Source organism: Erythrolamprus reginae, chromosome 7, assembly GCF_031021105.1.
Source record: "Erythrolamprus reginae isolate rEryReg1 chromosome 7, rEryReg1.hap1, whole genome shotgun sequence".
Classification (NCBI taxonomy): Eukaryota; Metazoa; Chordata; class Lepidosauria; order Squamata; family Dipsadidae; genus Erythrolamprus; species Erythrolamprus reginae.
Genome location: NC_091956.1, coordinates 12,271,649 through 12,293,809, shown reverse-complemented (window position 1 = coordinate 12,293,809; position 22,161 = coordinate 12,271,649). Strand labels below are relative to the sequence as shown.

At 41.1% G+C, this 22,161-nt stretch overlaps 1 protein-coding gene across 2 annotated transcripts in view; it reads left to right on the top strand.

Annotated features, from left to right (window-relative positions):
* The first annotated feature begins 1,072 nt into the window (after positions 1-1,072).
* Positions 1,073-22,161, top strand: part of CCDC149 (coiled-coil domain containing 149) — a 36,529-nt gene continuing 15,440 nt past the window's right edge. The window contains exons 1-7 of one of the 2 annotated variants that reach the window (XM_070756958.1): positions 1,073-1,393; positions 12,659-12,820; positions 14,122-14,160; positions 15,481-15,588; positions 17,112-17,228; positions 18,620-18,792; positions 20,907-20,979. In XM_070756958.1, coding sequence (XP_070613059.1) covers positions 1,346-1,393; positions 12,659-12,820; positions 14,122-14,160; positions 15,481-15,588; positions 17,112-17,228; positions 18,620-18,792; positions 20,907-20,979 — 720 coding nt within the window. In that variant the 5' untranslated portion in view covers positions 1,073-1,345. The remainder of the gene's footprint in view (positions 1,394-12,658; positions 12,821-14,121; positions 14,161-15,480; positions 15,589-17,111; positions 17,229-18,619; positions 18,793-20,906; positions 20,980-22,161) is intronic. The other variant, XM_070756957.1, reaches the window with a different exon arrangement.

The following is a 22,161-nucleotide window of genomic DNA, read 5'->3' as shown; positions in this document are numbered from 1 at the left end:
AATGACTTTGTACTTGGTTAGCTAACACAGGTACTTCACATTTTATTTTGCATTTCAAACATAGCTGCCTTATATTTTACCTTGTATATTAAACATACTTTATATTTTACTTGGCATTTCCGTTACTTTATAATATAAAGTAAAATATAGAATATAAAGTAACAATGTTTAAAATGCAAAGTAATATATAAACATACAGTATTTCACTTGGCATTTTAAACATAGTTACTATAATATAAAGTAACTGTTTAATATACAAGGTAAAATATAAAGTAGCAATGTTTAAAATGCAAAGTAATTTTTTTAAAATTACTTTGCAAAGTAAAATATAAAAGCACTACGTCTTCTCATCGTTCCTATCACCCATCTCCTCCCACTAATGACTTTATGTCTGTAAATTTGTTGCTTATGTTCTTACAATTTATATTGACTGGATCCTAATATGATTTGATTGCTTATTTGAACTCGGATTATCATAAAGTGTTGTACCTTATGATTCTTGACAAATGTGTCTTTTCTTTTATGTACACTGAGAGCAGATGCACCAAAGACAAATTCCTTATGTGTCCAATAAAGAATTCTATTCTATTCTATTGCATTCCAATTTCTTATTCCTATTCTATTCTATTGCATTCCAATTTCTTATTCCTATTCTATTCTATTCCATTCCTATTTCTTATTCTATTCTACCCCAACCTATTCTATTGTATTCCATTCCATTCCTTATTCTATTCTATTCCATTCCTAGTTCTTATTCTATCCCAAACTATTCTATTCTATTCCATTCCTAGTCCTTATTCTATTCTACCCCAAACTATTCTGTTCCATTCCATTCCTATTTCTTATTCTATTCTATCCCAACCCATTCTATTCCATCCAATTTTTATTGTATTGTATTGTATTGTATTCCATTCTTTCAGGGTCTCCTGCCATCCCTTTGTGCTGCCGGAGTGTTTTATTCTATTTTTCTGAAACCCCATTGTGTGTATATATGCGTGTATTCGCTTGGCGACCGCCGTTAATACCTGAACAACTGCAACGCTTCACTTAACAACATTGGGGAGGGGAGGAATGGCTTCGTCCCTCAGGCGGGGCAAAGCCTCGTCTCGCTTAGCGGCGGCAACCCGGGGCCGGAGGGCGGCCCTTAAGCGGAAGACCGAAGGCAGCGCGCAGGTGGGGTCAGACTGGAGGACCTCGAAGTCCCCTCCGGGCCCGGATCTTCCCCGCGCCGGCTTAGCGGGCCGTGGCGGAGCGGCAGCGGCGGCGGCAGCAAGGAGGCTTTCCGCAGGGCCCGCCTCTCTCGCCGGCCTGGCCGAGGCGGCCTGGAGGCGGCGGCGGGGCGACCATGAACGGCAGCCGCAGCGAGAGCGACTGGCAGGGGCTGGTGGGCGAGGTAAGGGCGGCGGCGGGACGGGCGGGCAAGGCCGCAGGGGGAGGCCTAAGGGAGGGCGGGGGGCGCTGGGCCTGCTGCCTCCTCGGCCGGCTCCCCGGGATGCCCGCGGTTGGAAGGGAGGGAGGGAAGGAGGGCGGCTGGCCTGGCTGCGGGGGGGGGGGGCTCCGATGGACGGAGGAGGAGGAGGAGGGAGAGAAAGAGAGAAGGAGAAAGAGGGGAGAGGAGGAGGAAAAGGAGGAGGGGAGGAAGAGAGAGAAGGAGGAGGGAGAGAGAAAGAAAAGGAGGGGAGAGGAGGAGGTAGAGAGAGAAGGAGAAAGAGGGAAGAGGAGGAGGAGGAAAAGGGAGGAGGGAGAAGGAGGAAGGGAAGAGGAGGAGGAAGAGATGGAGGAAAAAGGAGGAAGAGATGAAGGAAGGAAAAAGAGGGAAGAGGGGGAGGGGGAGGAAAAGGGAGGAGGAGGAAGAGAGAGAAGGAGAAAAAGGAGGAGGAATGTAAAACATGGAAGAGGAGGGAGAAGGAGAAAGAGGAGGGTGAGGAGGAAGAAAGAGGAGGAGGGAGGAAGAGGAAAAGTGAGGAGGAGGAAGAGAGGGAAAGAAAAAGAGGAGTAGGAGAAAACCAGAAGGAAAAAGAGGGAAGAGAAGGAAGGAGGTGGAAAAGAGAGGAGGCGGAGGAAGAGGGAGAAGGGGGAAAGGAAAGGAAACCAAAGTCAAGGGAAAGAATTAACCAGTGGAACGCCTTGCCACTGGAAGTTGTGATTTGCCTGAAATGAGAATAGGGTTTTCCTGACTGAAGCAGGAGGTTGGCCTAGAAGACCTCCCGAGGTCCCTTTCGGCTTTGGTTCTACAGGATTGGGTGGAATAGAAGATGGATATATTATATTATATTATATTATATTATATTATATTATATTATATTATATTATATTATATTATATTATATTATATTATATTATATTATATTATATTATATTATATTATATTATATTATATTATATTATATTATATTATATTATATTATATTATATTATATTTATTATATTATATTATTATATTATATTAAATTCTTCTGAATTCTATAGGGATTCCTTGGGAAATCACGAGGCGTGTTGCGATTGTTCGGTAAACTCGCAACGTGTACTTTCTTGCTGAGTGGCTATGCACACACACACACACACACACACACACACACTGGAACAGTTGTTGAATTTCACCTTCCTTTATTGACTTTAAATACTAACCAAACAGGTTCCGAACAAACAAACCAAAAAAAATTTCGCAAAAGGGCAACAGGAATCAAGACGTAGTGAAACCTCCATGAACAGTTGCTCCAAAAACTCTTGCAAACTCTTGCAAACTTCAGGTCCGCAATTGGGCTGGAAAATTTCCGTTCCGCTAAGTGAGACAAGTTGTTAAGGGAACGTTGTGCCATTTTGCGACCTTTCTGGCCTCCGTTGTTAAGTGAATCGTTGCGGTTGTGAAGTTCATATAACACACTTGGGAAGGGAATCCGCCTTCCCCATCGCATTTGCTTAGTCTCAAAAGAGGATCGCGTGGCCCTGCGACTGTCGTAGATATGAGTCAGTTGCCAAGGCTCTGAATTTTGATCACAAATAATAATGAAATGATCATAAATCACTTGTTTTCGGTGTCGTGGTAACTTTGTATGGTCGTTAAATGAATTGTTGTAAGGCGAGGACTACTTGTAAATGGTCAAGTAAGAGATGTGTGAACAGCCAAAGAAGGGGCTGTGAAGGATGGGCTGTATACTTTTCCTTCCTTCCTTCCTTCCTTCCTTCCTTCCTTCCTTCCTGTTCTTTCTTATTTCCCTCCCTCTTTCCCTCCATTGGTTTCCTTCCTTCCTTCCCTCCATCCTTCCCTTCCTTCCTGTTCCTTCTTTCCCGCCCTCCCTTCCTTTGTTCTCCTCCCTCCCTCCCTTCCGTCTATCTTTTCCTTTCTATCATTCCCTTCCTTCCTTCCTTTCCTCCCTCCCTCCTTTCCTCCTCTTGCCCTTCCTTCCTCCCTCCTTCCATTCTATCTTTTCCTTCCTTCCTTCCTTCCTTCTTTCTTTCCCTTCTTCCCTCCCTCTTTCCCTCCATTGGTTTCCTTCCTTCCCTCCATTCTGGGATCTGGGGATGACAAAACCCTTTTTTTCCTTGCTTAACATTTTTGAAATCTTGGTGCGTCTTTCTCTATAATAGAGAAAAGCCAGAATTCTTTTTATTAGGGATTTTCAACAAAGGGTATAAAAAAGAAATTAAATATTCCATTACCCATATTGTAACGACGGCTAGGATAACCTACACCCAGTTATGGAAAAGTGAGAAGAAATGATAATCAAAAAAGTTATGGAATGCGTTGAGATGGATATGCTGACCAAGAAATTAGAAGGGAAAGAGGAAACAGGTTATTATAGGGTATGGGATAAATTTTATAATTGGCTAAAACAAAAGAAATGGCTAACTAAGTGAAGTAAAATGAAAGGTTTAAAAAGATTAACAACCGATAACGTCTGTTATTCCAATTGAAATTAGATGTTTTGTTGGGTTTTTTTGAAATGTAAACCAAAATATGCAAGCAAAAACGTTAACAAAAGAATGTAAAAATGTATACTACTCAAAAAAATAAAGGGAATACTCAAATAACACATCCTAGATCTGAATGAATGAAATATTCCCATTGAATACAGTGATACCTCATCTTACAAACGCCTCATCATACAAACTTTTCGAGAAACAAACCCGGGGTTTAAGATTTTTTTGCCTCTTCTTACAAACGATTTTCACCTTACAAACCCATCGCTGCCGCTGGGATGCTCTGCCTCTGGACTTCCGTTGCCAGTGAAGCACCCATTTTTGCACTGCTGGGATTCCCCTGAGGCTCCCCTCCATGGGAAACCCCACCTCTGGACTTCCATGTTTTTCTGATGCTGCAGGGGAATCCCAGCAGGAAAGTCCCAGCAGCACAAAAACGGGCGCTTCGCTGGCAACCAAAGTCCAGAGGTGGGGTTTCGCAGTGAAGGGAGCCTCAGTGAAATCACAGCATTGCAAAAACACAGAGGTCCGGAGGTGGGATTTTCCAAGGAGGGGAGCCTCAGGGCAATCCCAGCAGCGCAAGTTTTAGGCTTGCACGCATTAATCGCTTTTCCATTGATTTCTATGGGAAACGTTTCATCTTACAAACTTTTCACCTTAAGAACCTTGTCCCCGAACCAATTAAGTTTGTAAGACAAGGTATCACTGTACTTTGTTCTGTACAAAAGTTGAATGTGCACAGCAGCCTGTGAAATTGACTGCCAGTCGGTGTTGCTTCCTAAGTGGACAGTTTGATTTCACAGAAGTTTGATTTACTTGGAGTTATATTGTGTTGTTTAAGTGTTACCTTTATTTATTTTTTTTGAGCAGTGTATGTATCTCCATTTGAGCTTCTAATAGAAACTGGGATGTAATTATCCCAATTTTTTTTAAAAAAGAAATCTTGGTGCATCTTATTTACTGGTGTGTTTTATAGTCCGAAAAATACGGTATGTTGGAGGAATTTTTTAAAAAAACAACAACACATTTTTTTTTAAAAAAAAAGCAATAGGTGCTTGTGTTTATACTGTATGTGTCCCCCCACATATCTGTTTGTTCTAGCTAGGGCATAGTTCCCTCTAAGCTGAGCAGTGAGCAATCGCTCACTTAAAAATCATCATCAACTCAGAGTTTTCCAAACCTGCCCAGAAGCCGAGAGGGAAAGAGTGAGAGGGAAGGAGAGAGAGAGGAAGAGAGGAAGAGAGCGAAACAGATAGAAAAAAGAGAGGAAGGAAAAGAGAAAGAAAAAGAATGGGAGTAAGGAAGAGAGAAAGAAAATCAAAATCTAGTTTGAAACTAGCTCAACTATTTAAGTGGCATTTTGATATTGATAGAGTTGCCCTATTATGAGCTCACTGTTATAGACACACAGTATTTATTTATTTATTTATTTATTTATTTATTTATTTATTTATTTATTTATTTATTTATTTATTTATTATTTCTGTGCCGCCCAGTCCCGAAGAGACTGCCGCTCAGACACTATACTTTTCTGGCCACTCCAAAAAAAAATTAGAGGGAACACTGAGCTAGGGTGTAATATTTAACCAACCTTCGCTTTGATAACTTAAGAGCTAAGCCGAGATGGATATGATGACCAAGAAATTAGAAGGAAAAGAGGAAACAGGTTATTATAGGTTTTATAATTGGCTAAAACAAAAAAATGGCTAACTAAGTGAAGTAAAATGAAAGGTTTAAAAAGATTAACAACCGATAACGTCTGTTATTCATTTATACATTTTTTTTAAAAAAAAGCAACAGATGCTTGTGTTTGTACTATGTGTGTCCCCACATATCTGTTTGTTCTAGCTAGGGTGTAATATTTAACCAACCTTCGCTTTGATATCTTAAGAGCTAAGCCGAGTCACACCTGGTTAGGATTTGGATTCAAAACCACCAGGGAATTTTAGACTTCGGTAGAAAATTATCCAGATGTTATGCCCCGAAATGAAAATACAGTGATACCTTATCATACAAACTTAATTGGTTCCGGGACGAGGTTCTTAAGGTGAAAAGTTTGTAAGACGAAACAATGTCTCCCATAGGAATCAATGGAAAAGCATTTAATGCGTGCAAGTCCAAAATTCACCCCTTTTGCCAGCCGACGCGCACGTTTTTGCGCTGCTGGGATTCCCCCGAGGCTCCCCTCCATGGGAAACCCCACCTCTGGACCTCTGTGCTTTTGCGATGCTACAATTTCACTGAGGCTCCCCTTGCTGGGAAACCCCACCTCCAAAATTCCGTTGCCAGCGAAGCGCCCGTTTTTGCGCTGCTGGGATTCCCCTGCAGCATCAGAAAAACATGGAAGTCCGGAGGTGGGGTTTCCCATGGAGGGCAGCCTCACGGGAATTCCAGCAGTGCAAAAACGGGCGCTTCGCTGGCAATGGAAGTCCGGAGGCGGGGCATCCCAGCGGCTGTGGTGGGTTTGTAAGGTGAAAATAGTTTGTAAGAAGAGGCAAAAAAATCTTAAACCCCGGGGTTGTATCTCAAAAAGTTTGTATGATGAGGCGTTTGTAAGACGAGTTATCACTGTATATTGGACTAAAATATACAAATGGCTACAGGAAATAATTCAAATGCTAATAGAATTTACACCAGAGTTTTTCCTCCTGGGAATCTTTAAAGAAAATCCTACATTATTTTGAAAGTAATTTAAAAGAATTCGAAATTGGATGGTAGAAATCTGCATGAAAAAAAGACGAACGTTGGCAGGATTAGATAATTATGTAACACAAATTTACAGTAGTTTTAGATTTACATTATTTTAAGTTTTATGTTTAAACTAATACTGTATAAATCTAAAACTACTTTAAATTTGTGTTATTATTATTGTTTAGCTTATTTATTTATGTATGTATGTATGTATTGATTGATTGATTGATTGATTGGATTTGTATGCCGCAGACTCGGGGCAGCTAACAACAGTAATAAAACAGCATATAATAATAATCCAATACTAAAAACAGTTAAAAACCCATTATTATAAAAACCAAACATACATACAGATATACCATGCATAAAATTGTAAAGGCCTAGGGGGAAAGAATATCTCTATTCCCCCATGCCTGGCAACAGAGGTGGGTTTTAAGCAGCTTACGAAAGGCAAGGAGGGTGGGGGCAATTCTAATCTCTGGGGGGAGTTGGTTCCAGAGGGCCAGGGCCGCCACAGAGAAGGCTCTTCCCCTGGGTCCCGCCAAGCGGCATTGTTTAGTTGACAGGACCCGGAGAAGACCCACTCTGTGGGACCTAACTGGTCGCTGGGATTCGTGCAGCAGAAGGCGGTCCCTGAGATAATCTGGTCCGGTGCCACTAAGGGCTTAGTTGTTGGAGAGATGGAGTTACGATCGATTCAATGAAGATAAAATTTTAGGACGTTTTGTTAACTTTTTTAAGATAATAAAATTTTATATGTAGATCATTTATGTATGTTTTTTAAAAGGAGAGAAAATAAATTAAAAAATTTATACCCTCCCCCCCAAAAAACCCCCTACAACAAAAGCATTAAGTATTGGTGTGTGAAAAATAGCCACCCCCTTTTTCATTGCTGTTTTGTAACTTCAAATGGTCATTAATTGAACTGTTGTAACTTGGGGACTCCCTATATCCACCCCCCAGTTTAACATTTTTAATTGAGTTATAAATTAAGATACAAAACACAAAAGTAAATAAGGGAAGGGTGGGGAAGAAGTGAGGAAAGATAAGAAAATAAAACAAAAAACCCAAGATTTCAAGTAGCAACTTTCTCCCCCCACCATAATAATATAAACATGTCATTTCTATAAAGATCTGTCAATCTAATCGGTGAAACACACAAAAATGGAAGAACATTTTGATTCCTGCCATGGATGAATGGTTGCAGAGGTTGATGGAGTTGGCTGAAATATTCATAAATGATCTGTTCATCATATGTCATATGTTCTGACATATTCCTCAACAACTTGGACATGGGGATAGATGGAAGCGGTATCTAAGTGCTATAACTAGTCCTTCGTTCCTTCGTTCCTTCGTTCCTTCGTTCCTTCGTTCCTTCGTTCCTTCGTTCCTTCGTTCCTTCATTCCTTCGTTCATTCATTCCCTCCCTCCCTCCTTCCATCCCTCTCTCCTTCCCTCCGTCCTGCCCTTTCCCTTCCTTCCATCCCTCCCTCCCTCCCTCCCTTTCTCCCTTTCTTCCCTCCTTCCCTCTTTCCCCCCCCTCCCTCCCTCCCTCCTTCCTTCCTCCTTACCTCTCTCCCCCTTCCTTCCTCACTCCCTCCTTTCTTCTTTCCCTCCTTCCGTCTCTCTCCCTTCCTTCCTTCCTTCTTTCTCCTCCCCCTCTCCCTCCCTTCTTTCATAAAAATTGAATTAATAAACAAACAAACAAATGTCACCCCTAGTCCTTCTTTTAATTAAACCTTCTTTTCATGCCCAATTCCTGCAACCCTTGGCTGTATGTTTTAGCCTCTTACACCCCTAATCTGTTGCTTCTCTGTGGACTTCATTCATTGTTAGAGTCCTGATGTTTCTATAAACTAATACGTGCTTGAATATTCAGTAGCCTTCTCCATTATATGGTCAACACAAAGTGATCGTGTCTATGGTATCCAATTTTATTCTAATATTGAGAGTTTTGAAAGCTGGGTCTTCCTTGGGTTTCAGGTATCGAGGTTTCAGGTATCGAGAGATGGGATGGCTCAGGAAGTCCGGGAAAATTTATTTTATTTATTTTTATTTTATTCATTTGTCCAATACACAAATACATAGGAAGAAAAATAGACATGTGATAATATAAATGAGGGTGAAAGTGAACTTAGAGGAGAGGATATATGAAAGGAAGAGAATATATAAGATAGGAGAAAGAAAGGAAAGACAATTGGACAGGGGACGAAAGGCACACCAGTGCATTTATGTACGCCCCTTACTGGCCTCTTAGGAACCTGGAGAGGTCAATCGTGGAGAGTCTAAGAGAGAAATGTTGGGGGTTAGGGGTTGACACTATTGAGTCCGGCAATGAGTTCCACGCTTCGATAACTCTATTGTTGAAATCAGATTTTTTACAGTCAAGTTGGAGCGGTTCGTATTAAGTTTGAATCTGTTGCGTGCTCTTGTGTTATTGCGGTTGAAGCTGAAGTAGTCATTGATTGGTAGGATGTTGCAGCATATGATCTTGTGGGCAATACTCAAATCGTGTTTTAGGCGCCGTAGTTCTAGGCTTTCTAGGCCCAGGATTGTTAGTCTATTTTCATGGGATATTCTGTTTCTAGTGGAGGAGTGAAGGGCTCTTCTAGTGAAATATCTTTGGACATTTTCAAGGGTGTTGATGTCTGAGATGTGGTATGGGTTCCAGACAGATGAGCAATAGTCTAGTATAGGTCTGGCAAAAGTTTTGTAGGCTCTTGTGAGTAGTGTGAGATTGCCTGAGCAGAAGCTGCGTAACTCTAGATGCTTTTTTGTCGATGTTTGGTGGGCAGTGAAAAATTGCTTTCATGTAAAGATGTTGAAATAGAACGCTAGGAGATTATTCCTTTGTGAACTGGCTTTATCTGGTTGTAAAACTATTTGGGTGTCAGAATTAATGCCTAAACAGGTTTAGCGATAAAAATAGCTCGGCAGAACTAACTGCCATCTGATACAGAAAGAAAATGAGTCTCCTTTTGAAAACAGTCATAAGTCACTATTTTCAGTGCCGTTGTAACTTGGAACAGACACTAAACGAATTTCCGGAAACTGAGAACTATCTGTGGTTTTGCCCAGCAGGGACACTTCCTTGTGGAAAAAATAAAATAATAATAAAAAAAGTAAGGTAAGCTAAAGTAAAGAGTGTAAAATAATAAAATAATAAAAAGTAAAGTAAATAATAAAAAATGAAATATTAATAATAATAATAATAATAATAATAATAATAATTTATTGGATTTGTATGCCACCCCTCTCCGCAGACTCGGGGCGGCTAACAACAATAATAAACACAACATGTACAATCCAATAATAAAAACAACTAAAACCCCCTATTATAAAACCAAACATACATACAAACATACCATGCATAACTTGTAATGGCCTAGGGGGAAGAGCTATCTCAACTCCCCCATGCCTGGCAGTATAAATGAGTCTTGAGTAGTTTATGAAAGACAGGGAGGGTGGAGGCAATTCTAATCTCCGGGGGCAGTTGGTTCCAGAGGGCCGGGGCCGCCACAGAGAAGGCTCTTCCCCTGGGGCCTGCCAAACGACATTGTTTAGTCGACGGGACCCGGAGAAGGCCAACTCTGTAGAACCTTATTGGTTGCTGGGATTCGTGCAGTAGCAGGCGGTTCCGGAGGTAATCTGGTCCATTGCCATGTAGGGCTTTAAAGGTCATGACCAACACTTTGAATTGTGACCGGAAACTGATCGGCAGCCAGTGCAGGCCACGGAGTGTTGAAGAAACGTGGGCGAATCTTGGAAGCCCTATGATGGCTCTCGCGGCTGCGTTCTGCACGATCTGAAGTTTCCGAACACTTTTCAAAGGTAGCCCCATGTAGAGAGCATTGCAGTAATCGAACCTCGAGGTGATGAGGGCATGAGTGACTGTGAGCAATGACTCCCTGTCCAAATAGGGCCGCAACTGGTGCATAAAAACTAAAATAAAATTAAAATAAAAACTGAGATATAATAAAATAATAAACTAATAAAATATAATTTAAAATAAGTAAAATAATAGTAAAATAAAATATAAAATAAAATAAAATCACATCATCGCATGATAAAATAATAAATTAAATAAACTAACAAAATAAAATTGAAAATAAATAAAATAATAATAAAATATAAAATAAAACGAAATCTCATGATCAAAACTCGCATTCTTGGCAACTGACTCACATTTACAACATAACGCCTTGTCCTGGGATCACGTGATTCCCTTTTGTGACGTTCGGATGGGCAAAGCTAAGGGGGAAACCAGATTGAACGACTCGGTTGCTAATTTAACATCTGCAGCGATTTGACTTAACAACAGCGGCAGGGAAGAACGGGGTGAAAGCACAGCTCAACAAATATCTCACTTCACAACAGAAATGTTTATTTATTTATTATTTATGTTATTTATTAACTAGATTTCTATGCCGCCCCTCTCCGAAGACTCGGGGCAGCTCATAACACATGAAAAACAGAAAATTATAATAAAATTAACCCAATTAAATTAAAACTACCGGGTTAACTAAAATCCCTAATTGTATTAAAAATTAATTCCAGCCATTTGTGCAGAAACCGTACAATCATTCGTTGGCCAGGATCTAATCAGCACAAGCCTGATGACATAAGTGAGTCTTTAAACTCTTGCGGAAGGCAAGGAGGGTGGGGGCAGTGCGAATCTCCGGGGGGAGTTGATTCCCGAGGGCCGGGGCTCCCACAGAGAACACTCTTCCCCTAGGCCCTGCCAGGCGACTAGTTGATGGAACCTGGAGAAGGCCGACTCGGTGGGATCTGAGCGGTCCCTGGTATTCATACAGCAGTAGGTGGTCCCAGAGGTAATCTGGTACCGTGCCATGTAGGGCTTTATAGGTCATAACCAAAACTTTGAATTGCATCCAAAAACCAATTGACAGCCAGTGCAGACCATGGAGTGTTGGAGAGACATGGGCGTACCTAGGAAGACCCATGACGGCTCACGCAGCTGCGTTCTGCACGATTTGCAGCTTCCGAACACTCTTCAAAGGTAGCCCAACGTAGAGAGCATTGCAGTATTTGGACCTCAAGGTGATAAGAGCACTGTTGACTTCAATGGTGGTCCAACCCCCTGTTTAAGCAGCAGACCCTTGAGTACCATTTCAAACAAATCCATTCCGTCCATTCTTTCCTTAAAAAAAATCTGCCATCTTCTCGCTATTTATTTATTTGATTGTTTGTTTGTTTATCTATCTATCTATCTATCTATCTATCTATCTATCTATCTATCTACCTACCTACCTACCTACCTACCTACCTACCTACCCACCCACCCACCCACCAACCCATCCATCTATTTATTTATTTATTTATTGGATTTGTATGCCGCCCCTCTCCGGAGACTCGGGGCGGCTAACAGCAATAATAAGACAGCGTATAACAATAATCCAATACTAAAAACAATTTAAAACCCATTATAATAAAAAACCAAACATACATCCAGACATACCATGCATAAAATTGTAAAGGCCTAGGGGGAAAGGGTATCTCAATTCCCCCATGCCTGGCGGCAGAGGTGGGTTTTAAGTAGCTTACGAAAGGCAAGGAGGGTGGGGGCAATTCTAATCTCTGGGGGGAGTTGGTTCCAGAGGGTCGGGGCCACCACAGAGAAGGCTCTTCCCCTGGGTCCCGCCAAGCAGCATTGTTTAGTTGACGGGACCCGGGGAAGATCCACTCTGTGGGACCTAACAATTGTCCTTGGAAGTACCCAGCGAGGTGAAATACGAACTTCATCAACGCAGCCCAGGATCCGAAATCATATTTTGTGCATCTGCGTAAATTATTCTTGCGTATCATTGTCATTTCAGCTTCAAACGTCCTTTCACAAGTTCGTTTTGAGATTGGGTTTCTAGTTTTTTTCGCTTTCGTTTTAAGAAAAATTATTCTCAAAGTGTGGCTCCCGCTATATTGAGGAAAGTGCCAAGCGATCAAGTCGAGAACGTTTACGGCAGGTTTTCAATATTCAATATATCCGTAAGGAGCAAGTGCTAAAGTTTGGCCTTGGTTTCCTTTTTAGTACCTGGTGTGTAAACGGAAACTGGAGAGCAAGAAGGAAGCGCTCCTCATTCTTTCGAAGGAACTCGATTCATGTCAACAGGAAAGAGACCAGTTCAAGCTGATGGCTAACCAACTCCGGGAAAAGCACCAATCGCTAAAAAAGAAATACCAAGAACTAATTGTATGTAGCCGGTTTGAAAATTGGGATAGGGTAAAACCTTTTCCTTCTGGAAATAAAATAATCTTCCTTTAAAGACCCTGTAATCCCATGTGGGGTGGAGTCTAGGCAACGGAATGGAACTGAGTGTTTAATGGCCCACTGCCTTTCCCTGTCGCCAATGTAGAGTTTTCTTCAACATATATATTCTTCATTGTGCCCAGAGAGAGAAATACAGTGGTACCTCATCATACGAACTTAATTGGTTCCAGGAGGAGGTTCGTAAGGTGAAAAGTTCGTAAGATGAAACAATGTTTCCCATAGGAATCAATGTAAAAGCAAATAATGAGTGCAAATCCTTCAGGAAAATCCCAAACTTTAGAAGGGAGGCGAACAGAGGGCAGGGAGGAGCAGCTAAAGGGGGCGGGTGGAAGAAGCAAGGCTAGGCTAAAGGGTGAGTGGGAAGGAAGAAAGGCAAGGGGGGCGCCCCTCCCTTTTCTTTCTTCAAAAGACACCGTTTCAGTGCCTTTGCAAGCAGTTCTTCTCTGCAAAATCTTTCCTCCAAGCTGCCCCTCCCTTTTCTTTCTTAAAAAGACACCCTTTCAATTCCTTTGCAAGCACGTTGTTCTCTGCAAATTTTTTCCTCCCCCAAGCTGCCCCTCCCTCCTCCCTTTTCTTTCTTAAAAAGACACCCTTTCAGTTCCTTTGCAAGCACGTTGTTCTCTGCAAAAATTTTCCTCCCCCAAGCTGCCCCTCCCTCCTCCCTTTTCTTTCTTAAAAAGACACCCTTTCAGTTCCTTTGCAAGCACGTTGTTCTCTGCAAAATGTTTCCTACTCCAAGCAGCCCCTCCCTTTTCTTTCTTCAAAAAAGGGGGGGGGAAAGAAACCCCTTCATCCCAGCAGCAGCTGCTTGGGTTCGTAAGGTGAAAATAGTTCGGAAGAAAATCTTAAACACCGGGTTCGTATCTTGAAAAGTTTGTTAGAAGAGGCGTTCGTAAGATGAGGTACCACTGTATCTGCCTCTCCCTAGGATCGAACTCACAACTTTCCAATTGTGAGGCGAGAGCTCCAACTTTAGGCTACCATGCTACTCCTTCCTTCTGGCAATGCAACGAGCGAAGTTAAATATTCCACTAACGTCGTTTAAATTCCGATTTTCTCAAATAAGTTCCCGTTTATTATTCATATTAATCACATTATGCAAACTTCGAACAGGCTTAGAGCGGAAACATTGTAATACCTAAGGTTCAGGGGTATTAAAGGTTTGGCACAATTAGAATTTCTTTCTTCAAATTTATTTTCCTGTCTCTTTCTTTTTTTAAAAGGATGGCGATCCATCTCTCCCTCCGGAAAAAAGAAGACAAGTAGGTTTTATTTCTGACTAATATAAATGATATGTAACTAATATAATGTTTCCAGGTCATGAATTCTTTCAAGAATAGAATAGAATAATGAATTATAGAATAGAATAGAATAGAATAGAATGAAAATAATAGAATAGAATAGAATGAAAATAATAGAACAGAATAATGAATTATAGAATAGAATAGGGAATAGAATAGAGTAGAGTCGAATAGAATAATGAATTATAAAATAGAATAGGCAACAGAATAAAAAAGAATAAAATTAAAATAATAGAATAGAATAATGAATTATAGAATAGAATAGGATAGGATAGAATAGGGAACAGAATAGAAAAGAATAAAATTAAAATAATAGAATAGAATAGAATAATGAATTATAAAATAGAATAGGCAACAGAATAAAAAAGAATAAAATTAAAATAATAGAATAGAATAGAATAATGAATTATAGAATAGAATAGGATAGGATAGAATAGGGAACAGAATAGAAAAGAATAAAATTAAAATAATAGAATAGAATAGAATAATGAATTATATAATAGAATAGGGAATAGAATAGAATAGAGTAGAATAGAATAATGAATTATAGAATAGAATAGGGAATAGAATAGAATAGAATAGAATAAAGGATTATAGAATAGAATACGGAATAGAATAGAATAATGAATTATAGAATAGAATAAAGAATTACAGAATAGAATAGGGAATAGAATAGAATAATGAATTATAGAATAGAGTAGAATAGAATAATGAATTATAGAATAGAATAGAATAAGGAATCAGAATAGAATAAGGAATAGAATAGAATAATGAATTATAGAATAGAATAGAATAAGGAATCAGAATAGAATAAGGAATAGAATAGAATAGATTAGAGTAATGAATTATAGATTAGAATAGGAAATAGAATAGAATAGAATAATGGAATGAAGGAATACTATAGAATATAGAGTAGAGAATAGAGGCAGAGTGGAGTAGATTAGAGAATAGAGATTGGAATGGAATAGAATAGGGAACAGAATAGAACAGATATTAGAATAGAATAATGGAACGAAGAAGATAGAATAAGATAGGATAGGGTAAGGTAAGATAAGATGATAAGAACCTGGTAGATTTGCTGCCCCGTGCATTCCTGCGTATTTGAGTTGCTATCTGTTGCTATTTATCTATTACCTGCGAGCTATATATGCACATATGGCTTGCTGCTTCCCTCCCCCCCCCTTGCATTAATTTTAATTCTAGAAAAGCATCCAATGCAAAACTGTTTTTGTTTTTTTTAATGTTTCCCCTCAGCTGCATCTTTTGTTACCCTTTTCCCAGGCAAACCTCACCCAGCTTCTGAGTGATTCCCGGGATCGCAATAAACACTTAGGGGAAGAGATCAAAGAGCTGCACCAAAGACTGGGAGAAGTGCAGGGAGACAACAAGGTAGGGTGCAAATGAAATATAATTATGCAAGCAGCCCTTGGTTTATAACCGTTAATACATTTTTGTTAGGAATAACTTTGACAAAATAATGTTAAATTAAATATCTTGACCGCAGCAAAATGAAGCCTTGGAATGGAAAAAATAAAGATACCCCCGCAGGCAAAAACATAGAAACATAGAAGATTGACGGCAGAAAAAGACCTCCTGGTCCATCTAGTCTGCCCTTATACTGTTTCCTGTATTTTATCTTAGGATGGATCTATGTTTATTCCAGGCATGTTTAAATTCAGTTCCTGTGGATTTACCGACCACGTCTGCTGGAAGTTTGTTCCAAGTGTCTACTACTCTTTTAAAAAGTCAAATAATATTTTCTCCCGTTGCTTCTGATCTTTCCCCCAACTAACCTCAGATTGTGCCCCCTTGTTCTTGGGTTCACTTTCCTATTAAAAACACTTTAACGTATTTGCCTTTCACATATTTGCCTTTAACATATTTGCCTTGCCTTTCGTAAACTTCTTAAAACCCACCTGTGCCGTCAGGCATGGGGGAACTGAGACATCCCGCCTTGCCTAGGTAGCTGTATGTATGATATGTTTGTGGGTATGCTTTTTTATATACTGGGGTTTTTAGGCTTTTTAATGTAAAATTGTTATTTTAAACTTTAATATTAGATTTGTTACTGTATATTGTTTTTGCCATTGCTGTGAGCCGCCCCGAGTCTGCGGAGAGGGGCGGCATACAAATCTAATTAATAATAATAATAATAATAATAATAATAATAATAATAATAATAATAATAAATGTTTCAATCATGTCGCCCCTTTCCCTTTTGCCCTCCAGACTATACAGAGTTCATGAAGTCTTTCCTGAGAAGTTTTATGCTTAAGACCTTCCTCCATTTTTGTAGTACAGTGTTCCCTCGATTTTTGCGGGTTCGAACTTCGCGAATAGCCTATACCACGGTTTTAAAAAAAAAATTAATTAAAAAATACTTTGCGGGTTTTTTTCTATACCACGGTTTTTCCCACCTGCTGACATCATACGTCATCGCCAAACTAATAATTTTTGCAAATAAATAAAAAAAATAATTATTGTTAATAAATATTTATGTTTATAAATATCAGGATCACTAATTGTCTTATTCCATGGTGAGTACCAGTAATAATGGTGAGTAAATGGTTGTTACGGGAATGGTAAATGGTAATTTAGGGGTTTAAAGTGTTAAGGGAAGGCTTGTGATACTGCCCATAGCCAAAAATGGTGTATTTACTTCCACATCTCTACTTCGCGGAAATTCGACTTTCGCGGGCAGTCTCGGAACGCATCCCCCATGAAAATCGAGGGAACACTGCATTGGGTTCCTACCAGATTGGGGTGGGGCACCATTCTGGTAGTGGAAATGGAGCTGTGTACACAGCTCCGGGTAACCGGCGGGCGGGCGCATGTGTCGGAGGGAGATTTGGCCGACTCTATGCGGGATGAGATACTCGAATGCTGCTAGCAATTTACCCCTTCTCTTCCAGCTTCTTCGGATGACAATTGCCAAGCAGAGACTCGGAGATGAAGAAGTCGGCGCCCGTCATTTTGCGCCCCACGAGCGCGAAGATCTTGTGCATCAGCTGGAGAAAGCACGAGAACAAGTAATCGAACCAAAAATTTCCCGCTTGGTGAATGTAGGGTAGATTGGGTAGATTGTTAGCAGCTAGTTAGGGCTGAAAAAAAGGGCTACAGTCAGAGTATAAGACGACCCAAATTATCAGCCTCTTTTAGGGAGGAAAAAGGTGCATCTTATACTCCCAAAAATATGGTATTTACTTTGGCAAATATCTTAGTCAAGAACAATCCTTGTCATACATAATTACATCAATCAGTCAATACTCACAATACATATACGATACTATAAGACTTACTTACAAAATACATTAAACCATCATTTGAACGCACTGTTCTACAGCATAGTCACACAGACAAACCACAAGAGAGAGAGAGGGAGAGAGAGAGAGAGAGAGAGAGAGAGAGAGAGAGAGAGTGAGTTAGTTCTGGTTCCCTCTTGTGGTTACCTGCAACACTAGCTCGTAAAGCTATAGTATTATAATTCATTTAAACGTACATTGATGGTTTATTTAACCCAACCAGTTACATACATAGTACTAACACTGCTGTCAGGCCGATATTTTCAAAACCTGGCAAGGAGTTTCTGAGAATCACGAACCAATTAAGCGAACTAAGTGTCTCCTGCAAATTCTCCTCCCCTTTCACTCCCTATAGGAGGGGCCATTCATCGTCCACCTGTGGCCTTACTTCCAAATCGACCCTTGTTCCTCAGCTGTTCCCTTTGTCTGGCAGCTCTGCGCATGCTCACACTGGGAACAGACTCCAGCTGCTCCTCTGCTTCACTGATGTCTGACTCCAAAGGCAGCTCATAACTGTCAGACTGCCCTGGCCCTGTCGCTGCCTTGGATGTAGAGCTCTCGTCAGAGCCTTCCCCACACTCCAGGACTGGCCCATGTTTCTCCTCAACCTCCTCACTGTCCGAATCTGCCACAGAGAAGGCCCTCCCATGTGGTCCCACCAGCCGACACTGTCTAGCCAACGGCACCCTGAGAAGGCCAACCCAATGGGCCCTAATCGGTCACTGGGTGTCTGGCAGTCCCATAAATACTCTAGCCCTAAGCCATGTAAGTTTTAAAGGTAATAACCAACACCTTGAATTGCATCCAGAGACTGATTGGAAGCCAGTGTAGCGCGCGGGGTGTTGTTGTGATGTGGATGTAACTAAGCACACCCGCAACAGCTCGCATGGCTGCGTTTTGGACCAGTTGCAGTCTTGGAATGTCTTTCAAGGATAGCCCCATGTAAAGTGTGTTGCAGTAGTATTTCCAGTCTTTCCTCTAACTTCCTCACGTTGGTTCCTGAAAATACACATCGGAGATAGAAGAATTCTTAGCAAAAATTAGCGGGATGAATTGGTCTGGAGGAACAGGTGGAAGTTCTCCTTATCTTCATTAATGCTTTTGAGCTCTCTTGCCAGAGGGAGACCCTGCAGTTTGACCTTCAAGCATCGCTGGATGAGTTGCAGGATGTGAAAGAAGAACGTTCTTTTTACCAGGATAAATCCGAAAAATTAAACCAAGAGCTCAACCACGTTCTCGGGGGACACGTTGACCGCATTATTGATATAGATGCTCTCTGCATGGAAAATAGGTGAGTACACTTGGAATCGTGGGTTCCTACTGGTGCACCCTGGTGCGGTAGTCTGGTAGTGGCCCAATGATTTGCACAATTTGCGCACGACAGCTCCTGTGCTGTCTTTGCCGGTTGGTGTGTGGCACCATTTTTTAAAAAACTAATTTTCAGGGGCGATTTTGCTTCTGCGCATGCACAGAAGCAAAGTCGTGTGATGGGACACTTGCGATTTCAGGCAATTTTTTCAATCTGCACATGTGCACCACTATGGAGGTAGCGTGGCGGCAATTTTTTAAAACTAATTTTCAGGGGTGATTTTGCTTCTGCGCATGCACTCTTGTGATTTTGGGCAACTTTTTCAATTTGCGCATGTGCACCAGTATGGAGGTAGCGTGGCGCCAATTTTTTTTACTAATTTTCAGGGGTGGTTTTGCTTCCGCGCAGGCGTGGAAGGAAAATTGTGGGAGGGGATGCTCGCATGTTCGTGATTTTGGGTGATTTTTTGCTTCTGCGCATGCGCATGAGTATGGAGGTAGGCCGAACCCATCCCTGGACAGGATGGGACATCAAAGTACAACTGCATTTACACCAAAAGGATTAATCTAGGGTCCATCTTTGCAACAAATACTGTAGGCGGTAGTAATGCGGCAAAAAAACAACTTCAAAAAAAATATTAATCAAAAATAAAAATATTGTAGCCGAATTGGCCCGTGCGCTTCCCGCGGAGCTCCGTGACTCCAGCGCGCGCCCTCATATGTCTGAGAGAAATTTATCTTCTGCGCATGCGCAGGAAGAAAAATCTCAAAAGGGGTCACCCGCCCGCGAGAGATTTCGGTGATTTGTTTTGCTTCCGCGCATGTGCAGAAAATACACCTCACTCGGACGTGCATGCGAGTGTGCTGGGGGCGCTGAGCTGCACACACAGCTCCACACCACTTTGAAATCGGGGTGAAATGCTTCCGGTTCGCTCATTCCATGTCAGTTGTCGGAGAGCCAATTTCAAAAGCTCCGCCCATCAGCTCCTAGACGTCGCCACTTGGGATCTTTTGCCCACTACGCATGCACAGACAGTATAAGAGTGCTCACAGTCACTCATGGCCTCATCACCTCAGGCTCGACTACTGTAACACTCTCTACATGGGGCTACCTTTGAAAAATGTTCGGAAACTTCAGATCGTGCAGAATGCAGCTGCGAGAGCAATCATGGGCTTTCCCAAATATGCCCATGTCACAACAACACTCCGCAGTCTGCATTGGTTGCCGATCAGTTTCCGATCACAATTCAAAGTGTTGGTTATGACCTATAAAGCCCTTCATGGCACCGGACCAGATTATCTCAGGGACCGCCTTCTGCCGCACAAATCCCAGCGACCAGTTAGGTCCCACAGAGTGGATCTTCTCTGGGTCCCGTCAACTAAACAATGTCGCTTGGCGGGACCCAGGGGAAGAGCCTTCTCTGTGGCGGCCCCGGCCCTCTGGAACCAACTGCCCCCAGAGATTAGAATTGCCCCCACCCTCCTTGCCTTTCGTAAGCTGCTTAAAACCCACCTCTGCCGCCAGGCATGGGGGAATTGAGATCCTCTTTCCCCCTAGGCCTTTACAATTCTATGCATGGTATGTACTGTATATATGTATGTTTGGTTTTTATATTAATGGGTTTTTTAATCGTTTTTAGTATTAGATTATTATTGTACACTGTTTTATTGTAGCCGCTCCGAATCTCCGGAGAGGGGCGGCATACAAATCCAATCAATCAATCAATCAATCAATCAGTCAATCAATAAAAATAAAATAAAATAAAATCCCAAATGGCGACGTCTGGGCAGGTGGGCGGAGCCTTGCGCTCCCTTCACAACCAGCTCACCAACGACCTATAGACACAAGTGAACCGGGAGCATTTTTTCACCCCTGTTTAAAATACTTAATTAATGGTGTCTGAGTAATATTATTAATATTTTAAAATGATTTTTAATGTTCCAGGGTTTTTAGAGTAGTGAGTTATATTAATTGGATTTTAGATTTTGATATTGCATACTGTTTGTTATTATGTTGTGAGCCACCCCGAGTCTTGCATACAAATACAAATCCAATAAATAAATAAATATATCATTGTTTTCATCCCCAAAATTCAGATACCTTCATGAGCGATTAAAACAAGTTCAAGAAGAGGTTAATATTCTGAAATCGAACATCGTGAAATACAAGGTAAATTATACTGTGGACTATACTGGGAATTACAGTATATGGTAATCTTCTCGCAATGTAATATATTTCAAACTTATTACAAGGCTAATTAAAGTGGGATTTTTTTTTAAAAAACTTCATTAATCCTTGAAATATTTATTTCTTTTGCTAAAAAAATCAAAACACCCTGCTAATATTTCTGCGTAGTTTTTAAGTGCAATTAAGTAATTTTTCTTTTTAAGAAACACAAGACTGAAGCTTTAGGCAGCTTTTAAACATAGTGTTTTCTGTTTATATTGGTAGAATTATTCTTTTGTATCATTTGGAGCTGTTCTTAGGTAGAGGTACCACAGTACTTTCAATGTGATACAGCATGATACATTTAAAAAATTATTATTATTAGGGCTCAAATCACAGCGCGTTGTTTTGTATAAGCCCCATTTAAATTAATAATCACAGAGGTTCCCATTATGCCTTTCGTTTAATTTATAGTCAATTGGTATCCTCCTTCCTTTCTTATTATAGTTCAATTGCTTCTTATATCGTTTTCTGGACTTCCAGATACGTCCCCATTTCTCTGTGATAAAAAAAAATATTCCACATTCTCCAAGTTTACTTATATTACACATATTGCACATATTATGCAACGCTCTCTACATGGGGCTACCTTTGAAAAGTGTTCGGAAACTCCAGATCGTGCAGAACGCGGCCGCGAGAGCCATCGTGGGGCTTCCCAGATTCGCCCACGTATCTACAACACTCCGTGGACTGCATTGGCTGCCGATCAGTTTCCGGTCACAATTCAAAGTGTTGGTCATGACCTTTAAAGCCTTACATGGCATTGGACCAGAGTACCTCCGGAACCACCTGCTACTGCACGAATCCCAGCAGCCGATAAGGTCCCACAGAGTTGGCCTTCTCCGGGTCCCGTCGACTAAACAATGTCGTCTGGCGGGCCCCAGGGGAAGAGCCTTCTCTGTGGCGGCCCCGGCCCTCTGGTATCAATTCCCCCTGGAGATTAGAACTGCTCCCACCCTCCTTGTCTTCCGTAAAGTACTTAAGACCCACCTATACCGCCAGGCATAGGTGAGACATCTTTCCCCCAGGCTTATTATAATTTATGTTTGGTATGTATGTGCTGTTTGGTTTTTAATTATGATAGGATTTTTCGGTTTTTTAATACATTAGATTTGTGCCATTATA